This window comes from Calidris pugnax, unplaced genomic scaffold (genome assembly GCF_001431845.1).
Source record: "Calidris pugnax isolate Ruff unplaced genomic scaffold, ASM143184v1 scaffold211, whole genome shotgun sequence".
NCBI lineage: Eukaryota > Metazoa > Chordata > Aves > Charadriiformes > Scolopacidae > Calidris > Calidris pugnax.
The window spans coordinates 979,205-1,001,166 of NW_015091083.1; the positions used below are offsets into that span (position 1 = coordinate 979,205).

Here is a 21,962-nt window from a genome sequence, read left to right on the forward strand (position 1 = left end):
TGGAGTCGGCAGATGGGTTGGCTTTTCACAGTGTGGCTGAGGCCAAGCAGCCAGAGGGGCTGTTGCTCAGGCAGTAAAGTGTCTGTCTGATGCCTTCAGTAACTCTTCTGCTTTGCATTGAGGTGGCCCTGTTGACTGAGGCCAGCAGGCAGATCTGGAGGGAGAGCTGCCTCCAGCACACAGTGGGACTTTTCTCTCTGAGAAGGGAGGGCTGGTTGGACCTTTCCAAAGAAGCCCTTGGCTGCTGAGCACTTTCCCTCTTTGCAGAGTGGTGGAGGTGGCTGTGTTTCTGAGGCCAGTCTCTGCTGTCTCTGGTCATCTTGACTGCTATTGTGGGAAGGTAAATGAGGTCTCTGAATTTCCTGTAATCTCAAATAAATCCTGAGGGAGATGATAGTTGCAACACTGGGTATGCATTGTCAGAATGTGGGACATTGCTGTACTCCCAGGGGCTTGCAGGTTGTCCCCTGACCATGGCCCTGTTGTGGCTCCTCTCTGGTTGCAACAATACAGGTAACTACAATGATTTGGATGGATAAAGGATGTGGTGGGTAAGTACCTAAGTACCCTTGCTAAGATGTTGGACTCATAGCTTGTTTTTTCCTAAGCTGGACTGTTGTCATGGGAGCACAGTGTTCCTCAGACTACCAGTTGGGATTGAAAATCCTGCTTGAAGGTAAAGGCCAAGTCACTGGTGGAGCTGAAATGAGAGCTCAGGAGTCTTTGCTACTAACCAGGAGTTTGTGCTCTTTTTTTTCCCCTCTGCAGGCTTCCAGGTAAATCTGTACTGCCACCACCTGTGTTTGTAAAGCCAAACACTTCTATAATGTGCCCTGAGCCTGGGGACCATCCTGCAGTGCCAGGGAGCTTGTCTATTTCTTTGTGACATGAGGGAGAAGTTTAGAGGCTGCCTTCTACCATCATAAGATCTCACAGCATGGAGAAGTTAAGGCTTCCCAGGCTGAGCCCAGTTTGCAAGCAGTGTGAAGGCCAGATACCAGGGCAAAGTTTGCCTGCTGTTTCGCAAGGGTGCCAGCTGGACTGTGTTCACTGTGAATGTGCTCTGGCATTCTGGGCTGTAGACAGGAGGATGCCTGGGGGCACCCATCCCAAGCAGCCAGAGGGAGGGAAGCCGCACAAGGCAGAGGTAAGTTGTGGAGGACGGATGGGGCTGCAAGAGCTGAGGGCTCAGGATCAGGGAGGAGGAGCAAGTGCCCTGCGTGCTGTGGCTCAGCATCCTACTGTCTTGCAAGCGGAGTGGGCACTGTGCCACTGAGCCCGTCCTCACGGGACTGCTAGCGGCCAATGGTACAGGCAGGTGGCTTGGCACCTCCCCGCTGGGACTTTGGCCTTTTTGCACCTGAGGCAAAGGGAGGACCTGACCTGGGCTTGGTGCTTTCAAAGCCCAGCGTGGTGCGGGGATATTGGCCGGTGACTTAGAGGCAGGTGAGTTTGCGTCTGCAGCCCTGGGGCTTCTGTCTGGTGGCAGAATGGTAGGAAGGGACTGCTGGCTGTCCCGCTGCACAGCTGGAGAGCTGACAGTCTGCGACAGTGGGGGGACATCCTCCAGTGTTGTGTGAGAGCTACTTTGTTTTATTGAGGACTAATGCCCTGTGTGGTGCTGCAAGGAAATTCATGGCAGTCCCTGCCTAAGGGGAAGCAAGCAGCAGATGAAGCTGCCACCGATTCCCTCCATCCCCTCTATCCCAGAATGTCCTAAGCAGGCAAGAGCCAAGTTGACAACTTCTTCCAGGTGAGATTTCCTGGTGCTGACTCCCTTGTGTGCTTTGTGCCTGGCATGCATCTAGAAAGCAGCTTCTCTTGGGAAATGCTTGCAGTTCAGTTTGCACTCCTTAAACTTCATTGTTGCAAAGACAGCTTTGCTTCAGTACTTACCAAAACTTGGCAGGGTGTCCGCACCTTCAAATGCTCTTGTGCTGTGAAGGAAAGCAGTGTGCTGATCCCAGAGGGTTTCTCCTCTCCTAGCGGGTCCTAGTTGCTGCTTGCTATCCCTTGCATCCCTTCTCTGACTGTGAGAGGTCTCATGGCTGTGTCCTCTCGACATACTGGATACTGGCACAGCTTTGTTCCCTCCTCTCACCCTCTGAGCGCTGCTTCTTGATGTTGGCTTCTCTGGCTGGGGCACTGAGTTTGTCTGTTCCCAAGACAAATGGAAATACGTGGAAGGGAGTCCTGTCTTCCCCTTCTGCTATTTATTTTCAAGTCAAGGTTGTAGTTTGAATGTTTGCTTTCAGTGACAGCTCCAGCATCTGCTGGCCTTCAGTTCTGTCTCATCCCTGCCTGACCGCTCAGCACAAATGTTTGTGCTGGCATGAAAGCAGGGATGGGAACAAACATTTGGGTGCAGGGAGAAGACGGGCTTGCTTCCTTCAGCCACAATGCTAGCTGACATTTGCTAAAGGTCCTCTCTCAAAACGGCAGCCTGTGTGCCCTCAGATAAATTGGCATGTCAGACAGCCTGCACCTGAGGGGCTGCGCTCAGCTGCTGGGCTGCTGGGGAGGGGAGAGTCTGGAAATGGGAGAAATGGTGAAGAGCCAGGCTCTGGCGGGGGGGCTGATGGCAGGACTGGGGAAGGTGGTAGACTGGGAGCCTGCAGTTGGCTTGGAGGATGCCAGCAGTGGCTCTGGCAGAAGGAGAGCAGGGTAAGAAGGAGACTGCTGAGCTGTGGGGACCTCCAAGGTCAGACTGTGGGTAGAGCAGTGGCAATAAATGCTATGAGCGTGGTTAAAGAGGCATGGGTAAGCTTAACCTGTTCATTCTTCCATGATGTCTTGGTTTGTGGAGGTGTTGCTCGTCTTTATCTCCATCTAAGCTTGCTGATAGCACACATGGCATGCGATGAGACTGGGTGCTCCCTTTCATGCCCCAGGCTGGGCTGTGATTCTCTGGTAAGCACTTTTCTTTCAGGTGATAAAGCAAGAACCAAAGGTTAAGAGTCCAGCCCCGTGCCTCAGGCTGATCAGAAGTGCAGCAGGTCTGCAGTATGCAAATGTTGGTCATCCTGAAGAAGACCTTACTGTCTGGGTAGCACAAGTGGATGAGTGTGTGTGGCAAGGCAGGGGAGCAAAATAGCACCATTTTGCCAGTGGCTGAGGCTGTGAGAACCACATACATCCAAAGCTGTGGCTAGGTTTGTCTTGTGGTACCCCCAGTCTGGCTGCTCTGTCACTCTCTGGAGCTGGATTTTGGGAGCTGGGAAAAGGGGGAGCTTGGGTTGAGGAGGCTCCTGGCATATCTATGTGTGGCAGCCTGAGCTTCGGGCTGTTTGCGCCACTTCACCTAGCATGGAGGCGATTCCCCGTGCTGCGGTGTGCACATCGCTCTGAAACTAATTTGCTTGATCATCTTAATAAATGTAGAAGGGATGTCCTGGTGTGCGAGTAATGGGGCATTAATCCATGCCTAGCTGTGTTAACAGCGCTCTAGGAAGGAATTAACACCACGTAATTAATTGCCCGTGCAGCTCTGGCTCTCTTAATTATGGGATGTTTGATTTAGGACCCCCCCCTCCATGAGAGCTGCTCAGCCTCTTCAGCTTTGAGGTGGGTCTCTGGCAGCTCTCATTTCCCCTGCCCACCCGCTACTGATTTCCTCCCAGCTCCTCTGCTCCTCGTGCCACACAGGTTCCCAGTTCCAGCAGTGCCATTGTCTGCCTGCCTGTGAAGTTAAACCATGTGAAAACTTTCTGAGGCATCAGCACCTTTTTGGTGCTGCTGGCTTGTCCGCTTCACTAATGCAGGTGCTGATGGGAGGTTTCCTGGGAAGATGCAAGACCTGCTTCCTGATCCTGCTCCCAGAGGAAGCCCTGGAGCTACACACCTGCTTGGCGGCAGGAGCTTTGCTTGCCTGCTTTTGTCTGTGTATTTTGGCTCCTGAGAGCACCGTGTTCCTGGGGAGATAGACTTGGGTCTTTATTTAAGCTCTTTCCTTTCTAGGTTAAATACATAATGTTGTTCTGGGTTTGTTTTTTAAATATTCTATAAAATTGCCAACGTTCTCTTCCCAGCCTGTATTTTTCCTCCCCTCGCGCTGCAGGACTGCACCACCTATTTTCCTGCCCTGGAAGGGGCTGAGGGCCGGCTTTCCCCAGGAACACTTGGGCTTCAGTCAGGGGACTTCCCAGGGCACTTCAGTCTTCATCATTCACCATCTTTTATGGGACTCGTGGAGTTCTGTAGATCACAGCAAAGTGCTCAGATAGACTTTGTAGTGATTTTGTATTTGTTTTGCAAATGGTCATTTGCTGGAGCTCTGTTCAAACAAAGAAAGTTCAAATAAGCTTTCCATTTCAGTGCATTAAAATCTCTTAATGCACTAAAATCCCCTGGCCACGTTCATTTGGGCTGCTGCTGTGCCATGTGCTGTATAAACAGTTATCAAGTGCTGGTGTCTGCTGTAAAATGATCACATTGTTCACTTCCCCTCGCTCGTCCATGGGTTGAGTAGCTTTTGTTAGGGGAGATGATACTAGTCCTGGCATTTGCTGGCTGTACAGCAGCCAACGCCAAGGAATCGTGTAACTTTGTCCGATTTTAAACCCAGGAAGAGTGTTTTTTACCCCTTCCTGCTGCTCAGCTTCAGCAGGAGCATCTGGGACCAGCAGCAGTTTTCCAGCTGGGTCAGACAGCTGGGAAGGGCTCTGCAGTTACCAAGCAGGTGGAGAGCTGAAGGTCAGAGTCCAAAGAAAAAAAAGGAGGAGAGGGCTAAACCCAGCTGTCCCAAGTACCTCTCGGTGTGGTAGCGTCTTCTCCCATCCCCATCACCCTACTTCTGTTAGCAGGTAACAAACAATCCTGTGGTACGTTTGTGTGTCCATCTTGGTCTCTTGCTACCAGGCAGTGGTGAATATTAGCATCCTTGCTGTCTTCTCTTGCGTTGTCCTTTGTGATGAATGCCTGAATTCCTGGATGCCCTTCCACAGGGAAGCTGCAACGGGCAACACCAGGGAGGTTCATCAGAGCTTGGAGCAGGGCGTCAGGACCACTCGGTGCACGTAGTTTTCCAGAGCTGCTGCCTTAATAAACACAAATCTCCTATTGAGGGTATAGATGCTATCAAGTGAGTTTTCGTGGTTTAGGGCTTGTTTATGCCAGGGTTACAGGGTTTCAGCAACTGCTCTCCCTATATTTGTATATTTTGGTCTTATTCTGGTTAAATTGATAGAGAATTAGATTAACCTGAAACAAATTACTCTTGTAGGCGTGTAAGCAATTTTTTACTCAGAAAGCACAGACTTAGCTGATCTGGAGATTTTTAAAGTCTGCTTCCACAGATTAGTCTGTGAGGGATCACAGAAGCGATGGGAGGTCTAATAGTTTAGTGTAGTGGGTGAGGTTTGTGTGCGGTGTTTTGGAGAGGAGTCCCTTTCTTTAGCGAGCTTTATGTGCTGATTCTCTCTTGGCTTTGGCTGAATGTGGGACTGTGGGGGTTGGAAGTAGATGATCTTTAAGGTCCCTTCCAACCCAAACCATTCTATGATCGCCAGCTCTTTACACTTTCAGAGACCTTTTATTCTCAGGAACACCTCTCGCCCTCAGGTTGTATCTCCAGACCAGAAGTGTCAGCCTGAAAGCTACCTTGTTGGATGTGAGATTCTGTGTGGCTTAGGAAATCTGCAATTAAGGGGCAAATTTCATTCCAGAGGCAAAGGGCAAAGATATCTTCTTGCCACCCAGGTGGCAGCTAGAAGGGGAGAGGGAGGACAGTGAGTAAGTGCTGTTGAGATGCCTGATGAAAGCATAGGGCACCTGATTCCCAGGTTGGAGGTCAGGAGGAGACAAGGACACCTCCAGAAAGCTGAAGGTTGTGGCTGCTTCTGAAATTTTCTCTGGTGTCCAGATTTCTTTGTGTGGCTGCTTCTACCAGTTCTCGTTAAACAGTAGCAATTAGGAGTCTTAGAGAGAACTGTTTCCTGCGGACTTGGAGTTTCAGTGCTGTGCCAATAGGCACTGGGCTGAAATGAGTGGTCCAAAGGGCAAAGTCACATCAGTAGCTTGGCGAGGAAGAGGCACCGCTTAAAAGACAATGTTGGCACAAGACTGAGCATGGACTGTCTGTTTGAGCTGGGAAATAGAGGAAGGATTGTAACCACTGGAGGAGCGTGTTTTTGAAGACTGTCCTTTAGAAACAGCATGGGTTTGTTGGAGGGAGGTGCTGAATGGAATGGGTCTTGCAGTGACGTGATTTTCTTGGTGTGGCTGGGTGGACCTGCAGAGGTTTGGAGGTCCACATAGTGTGGTGTGAAACACTCCCTGGAGTTCAAGAGCTGTGACAGGTACTGCTGTCCTGGATGCTGGGCAAGAGCACATGCAGTGCCTGGCTGCTGCTTTTCCTCACATGCTGCTGCAGCATTGTGACCCTGGCAGCTCTTCCCTCTATATGTGCTTATATATTTATATTTTGTATATTTATACACACATGTACACGTTTATAAGGCTCCCTCTGGAGCTCAGTCTCCTCTCTGAGGAGACCAGATGCTCCCTTATGTGACTTGTTCCTCAGCTGGTCTCACCCTGCAGCCTGCCCGGTAGGACCTGAGCGTCAGGAAGAGTATAAGTGTCTCAACTTTGTCTCCTTGGTCTCTTTCTCTCCTTTCCCAGGAAGAAACTGAAGTGAAAAAGAAGTCACTGAAAAAGAAATCAAGGAAGGATTTGAAGGAACAGATTCATTTCTTAACAAGATCAAGTTTGAATTAAATGGCTGATAAACAGATCAGGTAACTTTAAAAAAAAATTTTGAGCTATTGGTTGTGCTTTAGATTTTTCTTTTAAAGTCTTTCAAATTTAATCCCTTTCATGACACAGGAGGCTCAAGGAAATCACCTGATCATCTTTTCTGGCCTTAAACAGTTCTGATTCCTTCTTTTCCCCTTTTTTACCTGCTTTTTTTAAAACCTTCTGTTATTTTCTGTCCTTGTCATGTTGAAACATCTCTGCTTTCTTCAGTTCTTTTTTTCTAGCTGCCTTTTTCTTTCTGACCTCTGCTTTTTACCCTTCATGAGTCGGTTCCTTTTTGCTGCTTCTTTCAAAGGTCAGCTTGACCTGCTGACTTCAACTTGCTCACATCAAGGGAGCAAAGCCAGCTCCTTGACCAGCCAAGGATGCAGCGCTTGTAATTACAAAGTCCACATAGATGCAGCCTTGTAACCTTCTAAAGCCAGTCAATGCTTGAGTGATTGCAGGAACATGAAGTACCAACAATAAATAGTGACACTTAAGTGCACAGCAGGAACTTAAGAGTGTTGGCCCTGGCCTATGCAAAGGCTGGATTTGAGTCCTCCCTGCAAATGAATTGGGTTGTGTTTTCTGGAAAGATAAAGTTGTATCCTTAGCTTCTGAAGAGCTGTGCCCAATGGGTCTGCACAGTCCTGCACATGGGTTTAACTCTGCTGCTTGTGAAGTTTCCCCAGATAAATGACTCCTACATGGTGGGGGATTCCCATGAGTTTTTTGTGGCCCTCTTCTAACATCTACTTTTCCAAGTTATCAGCTCAAGACAGGAGCGGTCAGTTGGGTGAATGAAACCTGGTGACAGAGGGCCAGGACTTGGCAATGCCTGAATGCTGCAGGCAAGAGGGCTGCCCCTTCTTAGCGTTTGCTATGATTAAGATATTTTCCTGTGTGCCTGCCTTCTGCAAATCAAAACAGTCCTGAGCTGCACTGATAACAAGACAACATTGTGGAGTGCCTAGATTTGACCGTCATCAGTTACCCAATTTGGAGAGCACTTGGCACTCTTCTCTTACACCCATGAAGGGTACACTGAGATTCACCTCCATGGAGCTCTGATAGCCTCAGCAGAGCAAAAGAACCACCAGATGTCTGTGGCCATTTGAAGCTTGATATTTTGAAGGAAGGGGAGATGCCTCCTCCAAGATGTCCCCCAGCCCTTCCTATGTGCTCTTGCCGTGTGAACAGGAGTTTGCTGGCTACAGGGGCTAGTTAAAAGGGCTGAGGAGGACTACTAGGAGAACTGGGATGTCTTTCTGTCCCTACTGATGTTAAACTGAGCAAATGGTTTTATTTATATGCTAGCCTGTGTTGTTTCTGTTTCACTAAGCCCTGTACACCTAGGTAGTGAGAATCGGTAGCTGTGCATAGAATCATAGAATGGTTTGGATTGGAAGGGACCTTGAAGATCGTCTGTAGTTCCAACCTCAGTGCTTGGCCAGGGACACCTCCCACTAGCTAAGGTTGCTCACAGCCCCATCCAACCTGGACTTGAACACCTCCACTTGGCCAGGGACACCTCCCACTAGCCGAGGTTGCTCACAGCCCCATCTAACCTGGACTTGAACACCTCCAGGGGGGGAGCATCCACAGTGGCTCTGGGCAACCTGTTCCAGCGTCTCTCCACCCTCACAGTAAAGAATTTCTTCCTAACATCTAATCTAAATCTGCTGGTTTTCAGTTTAAAACTGTTACCCCTTGTCCTATCAGTACACTCCCCAATAAAGAGTCCCTCCCCATCTTTCCTGCAGCCCCCCTTTAACTGCTGGAAGGCCGCTATAAGGTCTTCCCAGAGCCTTCTCTTCTCCAGGCTGAACAACCCCAACTCTCTCAGGCTGTCTTCATAGGAGAAGTGGTCCAGCCCTCCGATCATCTTTGCTTCAACAGGTCCATGTCCTTCTTGTGCTGAGGACTCCAAAGCTGGATGCAGTACTCCAGACGGGGCATCATGAGAGCAGAGTAGAGGGGGAGAACCACCTCCCTCAACCTGCTGACCACGCTTCTTTTGATGTAACCCAGAATATGGTTGGCTATCTGGGCTTCAAGTGCATATTTCTGACTCGTATTGAGCTTCTCATCCACTAGGACCCCCACGTTCTTCTCCTCAGGGCTGCTTTCAATCCATCATTTCTGATTCATATTGAGCTTCTCATCCGCCAGGACCCCCAAGTTCTTCTCCTCAGGGCTGCTCTCAATCCATTTTCCACCCAGCCTGTATTTGTACTTGGGATTTGCCTGACCCACATGCAGGACCTTGCACTTGTCCTTGCTGAACTTCATGAGGCTTGTATGGGCACACCTCTCAAGCCTGTCCAGGCCCCTCTGGATGGCAGCCCTTCCCTGCAGCATGTTGACCACTCCGCACAGTTTGGTGTCATCAGCAAACTTGCTGAGGGTGCACTCAATCCCACTGTCCATGTCATTGACAAAGATGTTAAACAGTGCTGGTCACAGTACTGACCCTTGAACACCACTTGAACATTGAGCTGTTGACCGCAACTCTTTGATTGCAGCCATCCTACCAGTTCCTTATCCACTGAATGGTCCATCTGTCAAACCCATGTCTCTCCAATTTAGAGACAAGAATGTTGTGCAGGACAGCGTCACATGCTTTGCACAAATCCAGGTAGATGGTGTCAGAGACTTGTATGGGCACACCTCTCAAGCCTGTCCAGGTCCCTCTGGATGGCAGCCCTTCCCTGCAGCATGTTGACCACTCCACACAGTTTGGTGTCATCAGCAAACTTGCTGAGGGTGCACTCAATCCCACTGTCCATGTCATTGACAAAGATGTTAAACAGTGCTGGTCACAGTACTGACCCTTGAACACCACTTGAACATTGAGCTGTTGACCGCAACTCTTTGATTGCAGCCATCCTACCAGTTCCTTATCCACTGAATGGTCCATCTGTCAAACCCATGTCTCTCCAATTTAGAGACAAGAATGTCGTTCAGGACAGTGTCAAATGCTTTGCACAAATCCAGGTAGATGGTGTCAGTTGCTCTTCCCTTATCCACCATGCAGAAGCTAAATAGGACAGAGAGACCAGGAACAGTGGATTTTCATTCCATAAAAGCGTAGAGAGCACCGAGGTGAAAAGTGGGATGACTTAGTCACAAGCGAATAAGCTTTTGATTCAGGTGCAGTGCACTCTGTCACAGGTTCTTCTCCATGCCCAAAATCCCTCATCTCTCCCAATTGGGTCATTTCTTCCATCTACGTGACCACAAGTCTGCAGCAGTCACAGGCAGCCGAGTCCCAAATCCCTATTCCCTTGCAGTGTGCATCTGTCATCCCTTAGCAAAATGAGATCAATACCAAAGGACTAAAATCCACAGCAGTAGTTTGCTGTAAGGTGAGATGGAGGGCATTGCCTTTCTGCAGCACTGCACGTGGAACTTGATCTCCACACCTCGCCGAATATTGCCGTGTAGTCTGTCTGTACTGGCCTTCCTCCGCAGCGCACATGGGTTGGATTCAGGTGCGATGGGGGCGTTGAGCAGTGGTTTCTCACCTACAAACAGAGTGAGAGCCGGTGTTGCCCAAATTTTTGGCTTGCCCAGGCATGTCACACTATTCCCCTTTATTGCTGGGGGTCTGTGCTGAAACTGGGGAGTCTTTCGCACTTGCGGTGCCAGCAGGCAAGATGTTTGCCATGTGTCTCTGTGCTAAAACTGGGGAGTCTTTTGCACTTGCAGTGCCAGCAGGCAAGATGTTTGCCATGTGTCTGTGTCTCACTCCAACCTGATATAAACCCTGTGATGATTTCACTGTTGGAACAGGTTGAGAGAGGCAAGCATCTGCCTGCCCTGGGTGTTTCAGGGGCACTTAGAGAAGCGATGACAGTGCTGAGGCTGGAAAGGGGGACTGGCTGTGCCTTGCAGTCTGTGACCTGCCAGCAGTGACTTCAGAGCTGAATTTGGGGAGGCTGATGTGATCCTGTCTCGAAACATCCTCCTTCCCAGTGGTGCCTCCATCTTGACACACTTCTATCTGGTCTCTAACCTCCTCTTTCAGTGTGACTATGTGCTAAATAAGGAGAGCACCATGATGTGAATCTTACTGTTTGAAATTTTCCCATGTCCTGAGAACAAGTTGGGCGTAGGAGTTTTTAGGCAAACCTATTTCCTTCTTAGACTGTAGTGTGAAGATCCCTGAAGCAAGAGAGTCTTGAGCTGGTGAGATCTTGCAGTCTGGCCCTGCACTGAGCTTATCCACTGATTTGAGCCTGCCTTCCTATCGTGCTTGATTTAATCTTGGTCAGTGCTGCCTTGTTTGGGGATGTAGGCTGAGCTCAGGTTAGTCTGTGTGTTCTTGGCACCCTTTTCAGCTGTGCCAGCCCTGCGGCTGTGTGTGTGTTGTATTGGTGCAGGTGTTGAGGGCGAAGGAGCTCTGGCTGCAGGAGAGCAGAGGCTGAAAGAAGGTTGCTTAGCGTTTGTGGGCAAAGACTTTTTTTTTTTTTTTCCACCCCTCTTTTATCTGCTTCCCCAAAGGAGACCTCAAATTGAAACCCTGAGTCTCCATATCCTGCCTTTCCCTCAAGCCTGGAGCTGAGAGGCAGCTCTTTCAGCATGGCTGCTTATTGATCCTCTCTGCGATTGCCCCTCGATGCAGAATGCTCTGCAGTGCTGCTGGGCATGAATGTGTTTGCAGAGCTTCACCTGACTGTGCCATGGCCAGCCTCACCACTGCTGCTTCCAGTGGGTAATGCAGTCTGTGCCCTTATCCAGAGCATTTTGTCACCGTCATGGAAGGCAGCGTGCCTATTCCCCTTATGGGAGGGCTTGGCCTCGCCAGCTCACCCAGCTGCAATCTCGGACTGCTGTCAGCCATCAGTTTAATATCTGACACATCCTGTGTTCCGAGAGTCATATCCTGTGCTTTATTGGAGGGAGCTGCCTCAAACAGGCTTCCTTTGTCTCTATGCGTAGTGGTTTATCAAGCATGTAAGTGCTGGACATTTTTCATAATTGAATTTTCTGGGAACCCATGTTTAGCTGCTCTGGCTTTCACTCAGCACCACTTGCAAGATTTCCCTGTGGGAACACAAAGGCAAGCAGAAAAAGCCCTGTGTTTTGGAAGCGCATGCAGCGAGCCAGGTTTTGATTTCCCTGAGAGGTATGAGCTCACGTCTCTGCATCTGCGGCCGCGCAGGCTTCCAGTCCGGTGGTTTCACCGAGCTGTTGGTTTGTGTGTGTTCCCCACGCCCCGGGCAGTGGGTCTGGAAGCAGTTTCCTGGAGCTGCAGTTGTCTGCTCCTCAGCTGCCAGCTGGGCACTTTCTGCTGGGCTCGTTCCCACATGATGGTAGCAGCTGACGTGTCATGAACCTCTGGTTAGATGCGTATCTGATTGCGGTGCTGAAAAGCGTTTGCTGTAAACCTGCTGGCTTGAATACCATCAGGCCCTAAATGAAGTCTGTCCATGTGGTAGATGGTCCAGCGCTCTGTCTTTCTCCTCTAGGGACAATAGAGGCCCTTGGGTCCTGGGAACAGGGTTTTTCCTTGCTCTTGTGATGTGTGGCTTAGCTGTTTGGCTCCACTCATCAGTGGTTTGTCCTGATGCTGTGTGCTGCTTTCTCCTCCCCTGTAGTGCAGCAAGGGCCAAGCTTTGCCTTGAGGCGGAGCTGCCTTCGTGCTGGGGGGTGACAGTCTTGTTCCACGCCTATGTGTTAACTTTGGTCATGTGAAAGAGCTCCGTTCTTCCCTCTTTTCCTCCCCTGACATTAATCCAGTGCTGAGACATCTGTTTATCTGCATCTCCTCCCTCTACAGTTTACCTGCCAAGCTGATCAATGGAGGGATAGCTGGGCTGATCGGGGTCACGTGTGTATTTCCCATTGACCTGGCGAAGACTCGCCTGCAGAACCAGCAGAATGGCCAGCGGTTGTACACCAGCATGTGAGTACCACCCGCATGGGCAGCGTCCCCCGGGGCTTTTGGCAGGGAGTCCTTCCACTTTGTTACCTCTTTCAAATGTGTTTGGCATTTCTAGGAACTGGGCTGTCCCCAGGAAAGCCAGGGGACAGTCTTGAATAAAGCTGTGCTAGAGCAGATAGAGCAAACAAAGCAGCTATTCAGGCTGCTGAGCCCAGCAGGCGAAATCTCTGCTAAGGGCACATGTGTTTGCATCCCTTGCTTGGGAGCAGCGTGTTCACTGCTGTCAGGACTCAAGACCAAAACATAGGGGGCCCCATTCAGTTCTCTGCTGGGCCGAAATCAGGTGCATGAGGGAATTTCTGCCTCTTTTCTGTTTCCATGACTCTCATATTGGAGTTTACTATCCCTTCCTTTGCTGTGTCAGTTTTAAAAAGAGGAAGAAGTCACCCATTCCCAGTTAGAGCACTGCATGCAAACCTTTTGATGGATCACAGATTGGCACATGCTGTAGTTACCCCAGCAGTCCTATGTCCAAAAAAATCAGATGCTGCAGGCTGTAGGAAAAGAAGGCACAAATATATCCAGCCCACCAAATTCACCTGGGATTTGTGTGGGATGCTTAGGTTTGCATGTCTGCTGTGAGAAGGAGCACCATCCTCAGCACAAGATGCTTTGTCCTAGGAATTGGAGTCAGGCCTTAGTTTTCCAAAAGTACTGGTGTCATTGAGGAGGGAGAAGGGACTGGGACTGATGATGTGTGTCCTGTCCTCCTGCCACTTTGTTCAGAAGTAGTGTTACCTGCTCTTCCACCCCAATATTTTCCTCTTTCCTGCCCATTAGAATTTGAGGCAAAGCGGGGATAGGAAGGAAATGCTGTGTATGTTGATGGCTTTAGTCTCCGGGCATCCTTGCTCTAGCTGACAGCATGTAATTATGCATGAGCTTCGATCGTAGGCTCTGGCATGCCACGGCAGGATGGTGCTACCCTTGACAGTTACAGCACTCTCTGCTCCCTGCACTGTTTGTGTGCCCAGGCGTGCTGGCAGGATGTGGCCTCCTGTCTTGCCTTGCCTCTCCTTTTTGTTGTGTCCTGCTCCTGCTGCTGCTGCAGATTGCTTCTCCCTGAGGATCTCTTCTCCCCCTAACCTGATAGGCGACAGCAACAGGAGTTTAGGGTGGGATGGAGGATTTTTAGGCTCCCCTTGGGAGTGTATGCCAGGATGCCCTCTGGAGTGGAGCTCGGTAGGTAGGAGAGGCTTTTAACATCCAGCAGTTGAACGCAGATCTACTCCGTAACCAGGAGTTGTTGTGGGATGAGGTGCTGTTAAGGAATACACAGGATTTATCCTGTATATTTGAGCTGGCTCCTCCGAAGAGTCTTTGACAAAGCCTGGATGTGAATGAATAATGCTGGAGGTGTTCCTGTGGCGTTGGCAGCAGCTGTAGGGAAAGTGAGCTTGGCCTGGTGGGGACAAGTGAAAGGGTCTTTTGGGGGGTGAAGGGCCAGCTGGGACAAGGAAGTAATGGGGATAACACATCCTCTAGATAACATCCTCTCTGCCGTGGCTTGTTCAGAGCAGCACAGCTGGCTTGGGGAAAATGCCTTGCTTCCATCATTGCAGTGGAGGAGCTTGGTGGAAGGGATAGGAGAAAGGTGACCCGGGATTTCTGGGGCTTGCAAATGTCCTGGGGGGCTGCTCCCAAGACCAAGATGGGTGTGTGCAAGCTGCAGGAGATGGGGTGGGATGTGTGAAAGACAGGGTCCCAAAAGATACAGGAAATCACAGCAGAGGGGAAACTCATTGCTGTAACTGGCAGCAATGCAGGATGGAGTCTTTACAAATAATGTTGAGTACCCTAGAACAGTCTTGACCCAAGTAGGGCCATAAAGCCCTCGAGGGAACTCTGTGTTTCCTTCTCTCCCACCTCAGCACTACTATGGAGTGGAGATGAAGTTTACTCCTTATGTTGCCCAATCTCTTACAAACGTATTCTTGTTTTCCAGCTATGCCTCCCTTATTACTTCTTAAAAGAGCCTAGTTCCTTAATTATGTACTCATGCATGCATGTCCACCTCTCCTTTCCCCTATGGCCATGGCAAGTGCCTGTCCCTTCCCAAAGCAACCTTCAGCCAGTGCTTGGGTCCAGAGAGGCAAACTCTGCCAGGTAATCCGTGCTGCCTTCCTGAACTGCATCTCTGGGTTTGTTAGGTGTGTGTCTGTGCCTTCGAAAGGCTTTGAGCAATTCTGACACCCTGCACGGTTTTCCCGTTTGTGGTAAATGCAGTTGAAACAAAAGAGGGAACAGTTTTCCCCTTGGAGCAGCCTCCGCGGCGCCCTGCCGCACGCTCCCCAGGGCCAGGGCCTGAGCGCTCGCTGCCTGCTGCGGGACCCGATGTGTTAAAAGTAAGTGCTTTAATCTGCATGGGAGGTCACAGATGACTGAGCGTTCAGGTCATGTAGTGTTTGTGTGCCTTGTGTTGAATTTCACAGAGTAAGTCAAGCAAGTCAGCACTAGGGGCTTGGCCCCCTTTAAATCCAGCTCTGGAAGGGAAATAAAAACATGTGCATGGGGATCTGCTTGTTAGAGCATCTCATGCATGTTTGCCACAGGGGACCCTGGATAAACAGCCCTTGCAGTTAGAGCATCTCATGCGTGTTTGCCACAGGGGACCCTGGATAAACAGCCCTTGCAGTGACACTTCTCCCTTTTGTGTTTCTAGAAAGCAGACAGCGCGTGTGGGGTGAGCTGGGGGTTTCAAAGCCTCTGTGAATTAGGGGCTGAAACTGGACTCTGGCTTGAACAATGGTGCATTCAGTGGCTGACGCGGTTCCCTTCTCAGCTCAGGGTTTTGCTGACAGATAGTAATGAAAACCACTCCAAGAGATTTGTTTTGTTTTTTCTCTGCTCTCACCCACCTTTGAGCTCCTGTGGTTTATCTCTCTCCGTTTTGTTTGCAGGTCTGACTGCCTCATTAAAACAATTCGGTCGGAAGGTTACTTTGGCATGTACAGAGGTAAGTAAAGCTGAGTCAGGCACAGCACAGCTTTTGTGGTGGAAGCACTGGTGCATAAGTGGGAGGAAAAGCCCATATTCTCTGTCTTAAAGGAATAACCTAGCAATATCCTAAGATGTTGAAAGATGCAGCTGTTTCTGAAAATAAACTGCACACCAGATGTCTCCTCAGCTCTCCACCGATGAGAGCTTGGGACCTCCCCATGGTGTTAAACCTTACTGTTAAAGTTCATCTTTACTAGCAGTTTAAGTGAAGCTGCTGGACTCTGTTTCAGGACTGTGTATGTGCCGGCTTGGGCACAGTAACTTTTGTCAGAGGGGCAGTAGAAAACCTCTTGAAGTGTCTTACTTTGGTGTTGATGATTGAATTTGTGTCAAAGGCCCCCTTCTCCCCTCCCTCCCCGCAATGTGGTCAGGCCTGCTATCCCATCTAGTTGTTAGCTTGTCTCCAAAACTAGCTCTCTCTCAAGCAAGCCTGTGTGCCTTGTTCAAGTATTAAGACAAGCTGTAATCAAAAAAAAAAAATTAAAAATAACCTGTTCCCAGAAAAAACACCCTTGTGGTGGTAAGAAAAACAGAGGCTGGCTCACGGTGGAGCTTCAGCTATTTGGTCATTTTCTGCTAACCTGCTAGAAATCTCCTGTCTCCTTGGCATAGGCTGTCTGTTGCAGCAGTGAGTTTCTCAATTGACATTATATCTTTTCTAGTTTAAACACAAAATCCTTGAAGGTTTTTAAGGATTTTGAGGCGAGAGGCAGGCCAAGTTCTGAACTTACTCATAGCAGAGGAAAATGTGGAATATCTTCTTGGCTTTCAGCACAGTCCAACTGGTTTAGTTGACACTGAACTCTGGTTCGTTTTATATACAGGTATTCAATTGCCTGAATATGCAGTTTTTATCTCTGAGACATTCAGATAGCATTCTTTGTGGCACTCATTCACTGATAAAGCCTGACTAAAGTACTGTTTTTATTAAGTGAGTCCTTGCTCTGTTTTTTCAACTGGGGATCTGGAGACGCTGGCGCCTTGCTGTTGGCAGCAGAGGTGTCTTTTGCCACTTCTGCCGTAGATTCTAAGGAAACACAGACGCTGGGGCCGGCCTGGGAGCAGGCACTGGCTGTTGAGGCAGTGTCTCTTGCCCAACTTGCTGGTGGGCGTTTCGGGGGAGTGGGGTGGATGCCGGGGATGGATTGGCTACTTCACGCCAGCTTTTCTGGGAGCAGGCAACAAGACAAATAACCCCGAGGAACCCTGGCAAGCTCCGTCTTCAATGCTAGCAGTGACGTGTTCCCCCTTGATTTTTCCCAGAAGCTGGCTGCTTCTGTGTTCCTAGGCAGGAACAGAGCCTGCATTAACTTTGGCTGCAAATAAGCAGTGGCAGGCTGCTTGCTGGGGAGCAGAGGGAAGAAGCTGTTCCTGGAAACTTACAGGGGAGACTGGAGGACCCATCAGGGCTTTTGGGAGAGACAGCTCAGTCCTCTAAGGTGTAGGGTGGTGGAGGGGATGTGAATCTCCAGGCCACTTTTCACCCCCAAGCAGAAATCTCAAAGGGTGCTGGGGGTCTTGCATAGCTCTTGCTGTGCAGATTAGCACATCAGCTTAGTCCATGTCCTGCTAACTTTGTACTGTCTCTGTTCAGGGAGCTGATAATGGCTTGAATTTACTTGTCATCTCTGACTATTAAATGGGGAGCTGGGTTTGGAGAGGGCTTTTGTGAATAGCTCCAGCTCCTTACAGAAATTCATAGATACTTCAGCGTGGCCAGAGTGCAAAGGTGAGTCCTCCGAGTACAGCAATCCTGGTCTCTGTGCCTCAATTCTGTGAGCTGACATTAACAGCCCTTCCCTCACTGCTGGGGAGAGGACCCGGGGGTAGAATACATCCAAGATCATGAAGAATGTGAGTACTTTTCTGCGAAGAAGGTAAAGAGATGGCTCAGCCTTGCAGGCAGGCGAAGATGGAAGTCAGGTGGTGGGATTGGTTCCTGCTCCCTCCATCTGTCCCAGATCCCCAGCAGAAGTTGCTGTGTGACTCACAAGCTCTTATTTTCAGCCTTTAAGCTGAAATTGGGAGGATTATATGTTAATGTGCTAAAGCGACAGCTGCTGTGCCCCATGGAGGAGTCACAAGCACGTCAGTTGTCCCTGCAGGGCCCTTGGCCTCTATTGGAGGACAGAAGGGTCTGCTTGGCGTAGCCATTCCTACTGTATGACATCAGGTCTCCTTCACGTGTGAATCAAAGCTCCTCAGGGTGACAGGAGAAAGGCTTGAGCTCGTAGGATGCTTTTCTGCAAGTCATCTCTTAAGGGGGGGGGTGTGGGCAGACGGTCCTTGCTCTGTAACAGTAGCCCATAGTGAATTGTGTGATATATAATGCAATCGCAACATTTCTCTCAAGTTCTTCCCCAAAAGTTACAGGGATTCTTGGTTTATTTTGGAGGAAGGACGCAGAGGAAGTTTCTTTTCCTCATGTTTTTTCCGTAACATCTAGATAGCAGTGTGCCTCAAATCTGGGTGGTGCTGTCTAGCCCTGTCAGTGCTTAAGGGATGACAGTGTGCTGCCTTCAGATGTGATGCCAAGGAAGTGAATTTGTGGTGCCTGTGGGCTCCTGGACCACGTGGACACCGGTGGAAAGGGGACCTTGCAGGGGTGCTCTCTGCTGTTTGTGGACCAGCCATTTAGCCTTTCTTGCAGGAGCCAAAGGCCTAGATCATGCTGGGGAAGTGCCCGTTGCTGTTGATGATGTTTGGAGGGTAGCTGCAGTTTAGCTGCAGTAGTGTGACAGCCTTCCCTGGCCTCTGCTAATAATACCTCCCACGTGCACCAGTGCAGCACTGGGGATGACTCAGTCCCCCTGTTATGTAGGTTGCCAGTGGAATATATATAAAACCCAAGGCTCAATGAGAGGAGAACACTTAGAAGTTTAGCTGGCAAACAACTGGTTTTGTCTCAATTTGATTTGTAGTGCTTCTGTACTTCTTTTCAAAATATTTTCTATTTTTTAATTATTTCAATTTATTTTTGTGTTCTGTTTGTCTGCCATTGCTTCTGGTACACGTAGCATTGCCTAGAGGCAAAGGTTAGCTTTAATTAGGGAAATGGAGTCATTAACATAGCTAGAATTGAAGAGCTGTAAGATTTTGTAAAATGGTAGAAAACACTGTGGAAAGCATACAGCCAGCAGCTGAAGTATTTAATTTCTCCTCCTCCAGTGAATTGAAGCTGTTATGGATTATTGAGGACAGGGATTATCTGTTCTCTGCTAAGCAGCTTTACTGAAAATATCAAAGATGTAGGAGAAAACCCAGGTTCATTAACTTTTCTCTGCATATAGTGTTTTTACCCTCTGCTTTATTTGCAATTGATGGAGCAATTGCTGTGAAAGCCTGGAGGAGGTCAGCATGGGGAAGCATACTTCTCTCTTACCTTTCTTGCTTGATGGTTTGGAGTTTCTTTCAATGAACCCTTTGCACAGGTGTTAGGGTAGCAGGTTTATTCTTGTTTTCTTTCTCTCCTCCTTTTTCCAAGGAAATGGTTATTCTTGCTCCATGTCACTAATGTACAGGTGGTTTACTTTCTAGCCATTAGGATGGGTGTGAAGTTCTCATCAACTTGGCATTCACGGAAACACTTCATAGGGAGCCTCTTCCGTTCAAAAATCAGGCTGCGTGGATTTGCTTTCTGGATCCTGATATTATTCACATTAGAAGGTGGAGGTAGAGCATGAGGGTCATGTCTGTGTGGCTTCTCATCATGTGCAAGAGCCATGCTGGGGGGACATGATGGAAGCATATCAAATTGAAGCAGCACAATCACTGATACATTTAAGTTTTCAAAAACCCAAGAGTGTGAGAGGGCTACCCCGCTCCCTGGCTGGTTGATTGGGTTCCTGTAGAAGATGATGGTATTTGTTGGATGTCATGGCTAGTGTGGAATGAATGCATTGGCTTAGCTTGCTACAAGACAAGTATTTTCTGCAAAATCTGAACATGGCAGTCAGAAGTGGGGAAAAATGTGCCCAGCCCTGCCCAGCAAAGGCTGTCTACTTTCTTGCTGCAGTTTCCTTCATGATGGAGATACGTCCTCTGAGCAGAGGATGCAAAGTCAAGGATTCATGTGTCCTGGTCCCAGTTGTACTGGTCCCAAAAGTCCCAGTTGTGACTTTACTTCCTAACCTGAGGAAAGTTCCCCTAAACCTATGTCTTTCCATATCTAATTTAGGAGTTCTTTAATAATTTTTGGAGGAAGGGTGGTCCATCCTGAGCAAGAGAGGACTGAGTTACCTTTCTTTAGATGTGTTGAACCCTTATAGCTCCAGTCAACTTGTGTTCAGACCCCCTGAAAATGAACCCCAACATGTCTTTGGAGCCTAGTAGGAGGGCAGACTTCTCTGTCTGCTTCTCTTTGGAAAAAGGAGCCTTGGGACAAGTTGTTTAAGTCTCTACAGTAGGCTAAATGCAAAGATACACCCTAGTATGTCTTTGTCCTTGCAAAAGTGTTCATAGGCCATTAGCAAGTCTCAAGCAAAACTCCTCTGGATGGCTTCAAGCTCAGTATGCTTCACTGCAGGCAGGGAGAGTTTGTGGTCATCACATGGAGGGCTTTTTGAGCCGTAAGATTTAAAGGGAGGAGAATATTAATCTAATGGTGCAAAGCCCAGTGTGCTCAGAAGGGACTGGCCCTCTCCTCACCCACTTTCCCCCAGGGCAGCTTGAAAGTTGCCTTCCCAGCCACTGTGTTGCATTAATGCCGGTGTCCATGGCCCACAGCGGCCTGCCAGGCCACACAGACCTCTCATTGTGGCAGGCACAATACAGGGATTTGCTGTTAGTTGCTCCTGACAAAAGGTCCCCCAGCAAGCCTTGCCATGGTGCTCAGAGGGGAATTTCTGTACTCTGCAGTTTGTGGTGGACAAAAAGCCACTTCAGCGGTGGCTGTTCTGAGAGTGACACCCAGTGGTGATATACAAGGGAAGCCACTTAACTCCAAGGGTTGGTCAAGAGCTGGATCACTTCTATGCAGATGAGCTAGTTGGCTTCAACCAGCCCCCAAGACTTTCAGTGGCTCTGCCTCTTCTGGGCTGCTGGGTAAACAAACTGCTCTGCCTTTGGTGGTGGTGGGGCAGGGACACTAGCAAGAAGGTGGGGTGGTGAGCATTTCCTTCTCAGCATGACAAAATATTTGCAAAAGGATTGGGACTGGTTACTAATCCAACTTGTACTCCTTTCTTGAAGGTCTCATCTGCATCCTTCTGGATTCATAGGAATGCATCCTTGGATGAGAGAAGAGGATGCATGTATGCATGGTGGGAGGTAGTAGCGAAGCTAAAGAAATTACAAAAACCATATGGCAAATGGAATAGAAACACATCAGGGGATGTTTTAAAAAACCCAAGGTGTTGGAAGGCAGAAATCCTATTAATTTCCAGTGGTGTTTCATGTTTCTAAACCCTTGTGGTACATTGGGAGCTCTCCTTCATCAGTCCTTGGTTTTGAGTAGGAGTCCCAGCACATTCCTGAAAGATCCAGTTAATGGTTTCTTCATTCTTGTTCTCTAATGGGCTTTTCCTCTTTTCCATACCCAGGGGCTGCAGTGAACCTGACTCTAGTGACACCAGAAAAGGCTATCAAACTGGCAGCCAATGACTTCTTCCGGCATCACCTCTCCAAAGACGGGTGAGTAGAGGGTGCAGACCTTTTGCATTCAACTTAAAAGACACCAGCTCTTGGGACAAGTCTGGTGAGCTATCCAGGGCAAAGGTGGAATGGGGTGATGACTGAAATATGAGTTGACCTTGAACAGCTCAGCCGGTGATTACATTTGGGCTAAGGATGTAATGTCTAAAATGGGAGGTGAAAAGCACTCCACTGGATGATTGCTTTTTATTCAAGCTCCTAAAAATAGTCCCAGATCTAAGCCAAGGTTAGCAGATCCAGAATTTGTAGGCAAAATATTTGAAAGGAACCCAATGGCACTGATCACTGCTCAGACAGCTGCTGGGAGGACCCTTGTCCTCAGCGTCTTATTGGGTGCTGTTATGCTCTTTCTGGCTTGAGCAGATGGCAAGTCAAGTTCTGTAGACCCCAAACTTAGCATCCCTCTTGTCCTTTTGCAGTTTGAAAATAGTTTTAGAGAGGTGGTGAATCTGAATTGACAAAGGGTACTTGCAGCTGACCTTCAAATAAATGCTGAAGGAATAAAATTATCTGTTCAGCGTGCAAGTGGGGCTTGGTTCATGTGAATTAAAAGTGAGTAAAAGATGATAGCTAAGCAGTTGAGAGGGGCTGGACTCTGCATATTTAATGCTGTTTTCAACAA

At 48.9% G+C, this 21,962-nt stretch overlaps 1 protein-coding gene across 1 annotated transcript in view; it reads left to right on the forward strand.

Moving 5' to 3' along the window:
- The window catches only part of SLC25A22 (solute carrier family 25 (mitochondrial carrier: glutamate), member 22), a 50,340-nt gene that overhangs the window by 13,069 nt on the left and 15,309 nt on the right, over positions 1-21,962 (forward strand). The window contains exons 2-5 of the mRNA XM_014957683.1: positions 6,622-6,737; positions 12,524-12,649; positions 15,589-15,644; positions 21,229-21,319. Of these exons, the coding sequence (XP_014813169.1) occupies positions 6,718-6,737; positions 12,524-12,649; positions 15,589-15,644; positions 21,229-21,319 (293 nt within the window). The 5' untranslated portion in view covers positions 6,622-6,717. The remainder of the gene's footprint in view (positions 1-6,621; positions 6,738-12,523; positions 12,650-15,588; positions 15,645-21,228; positions 21,320-21,962) is intronic.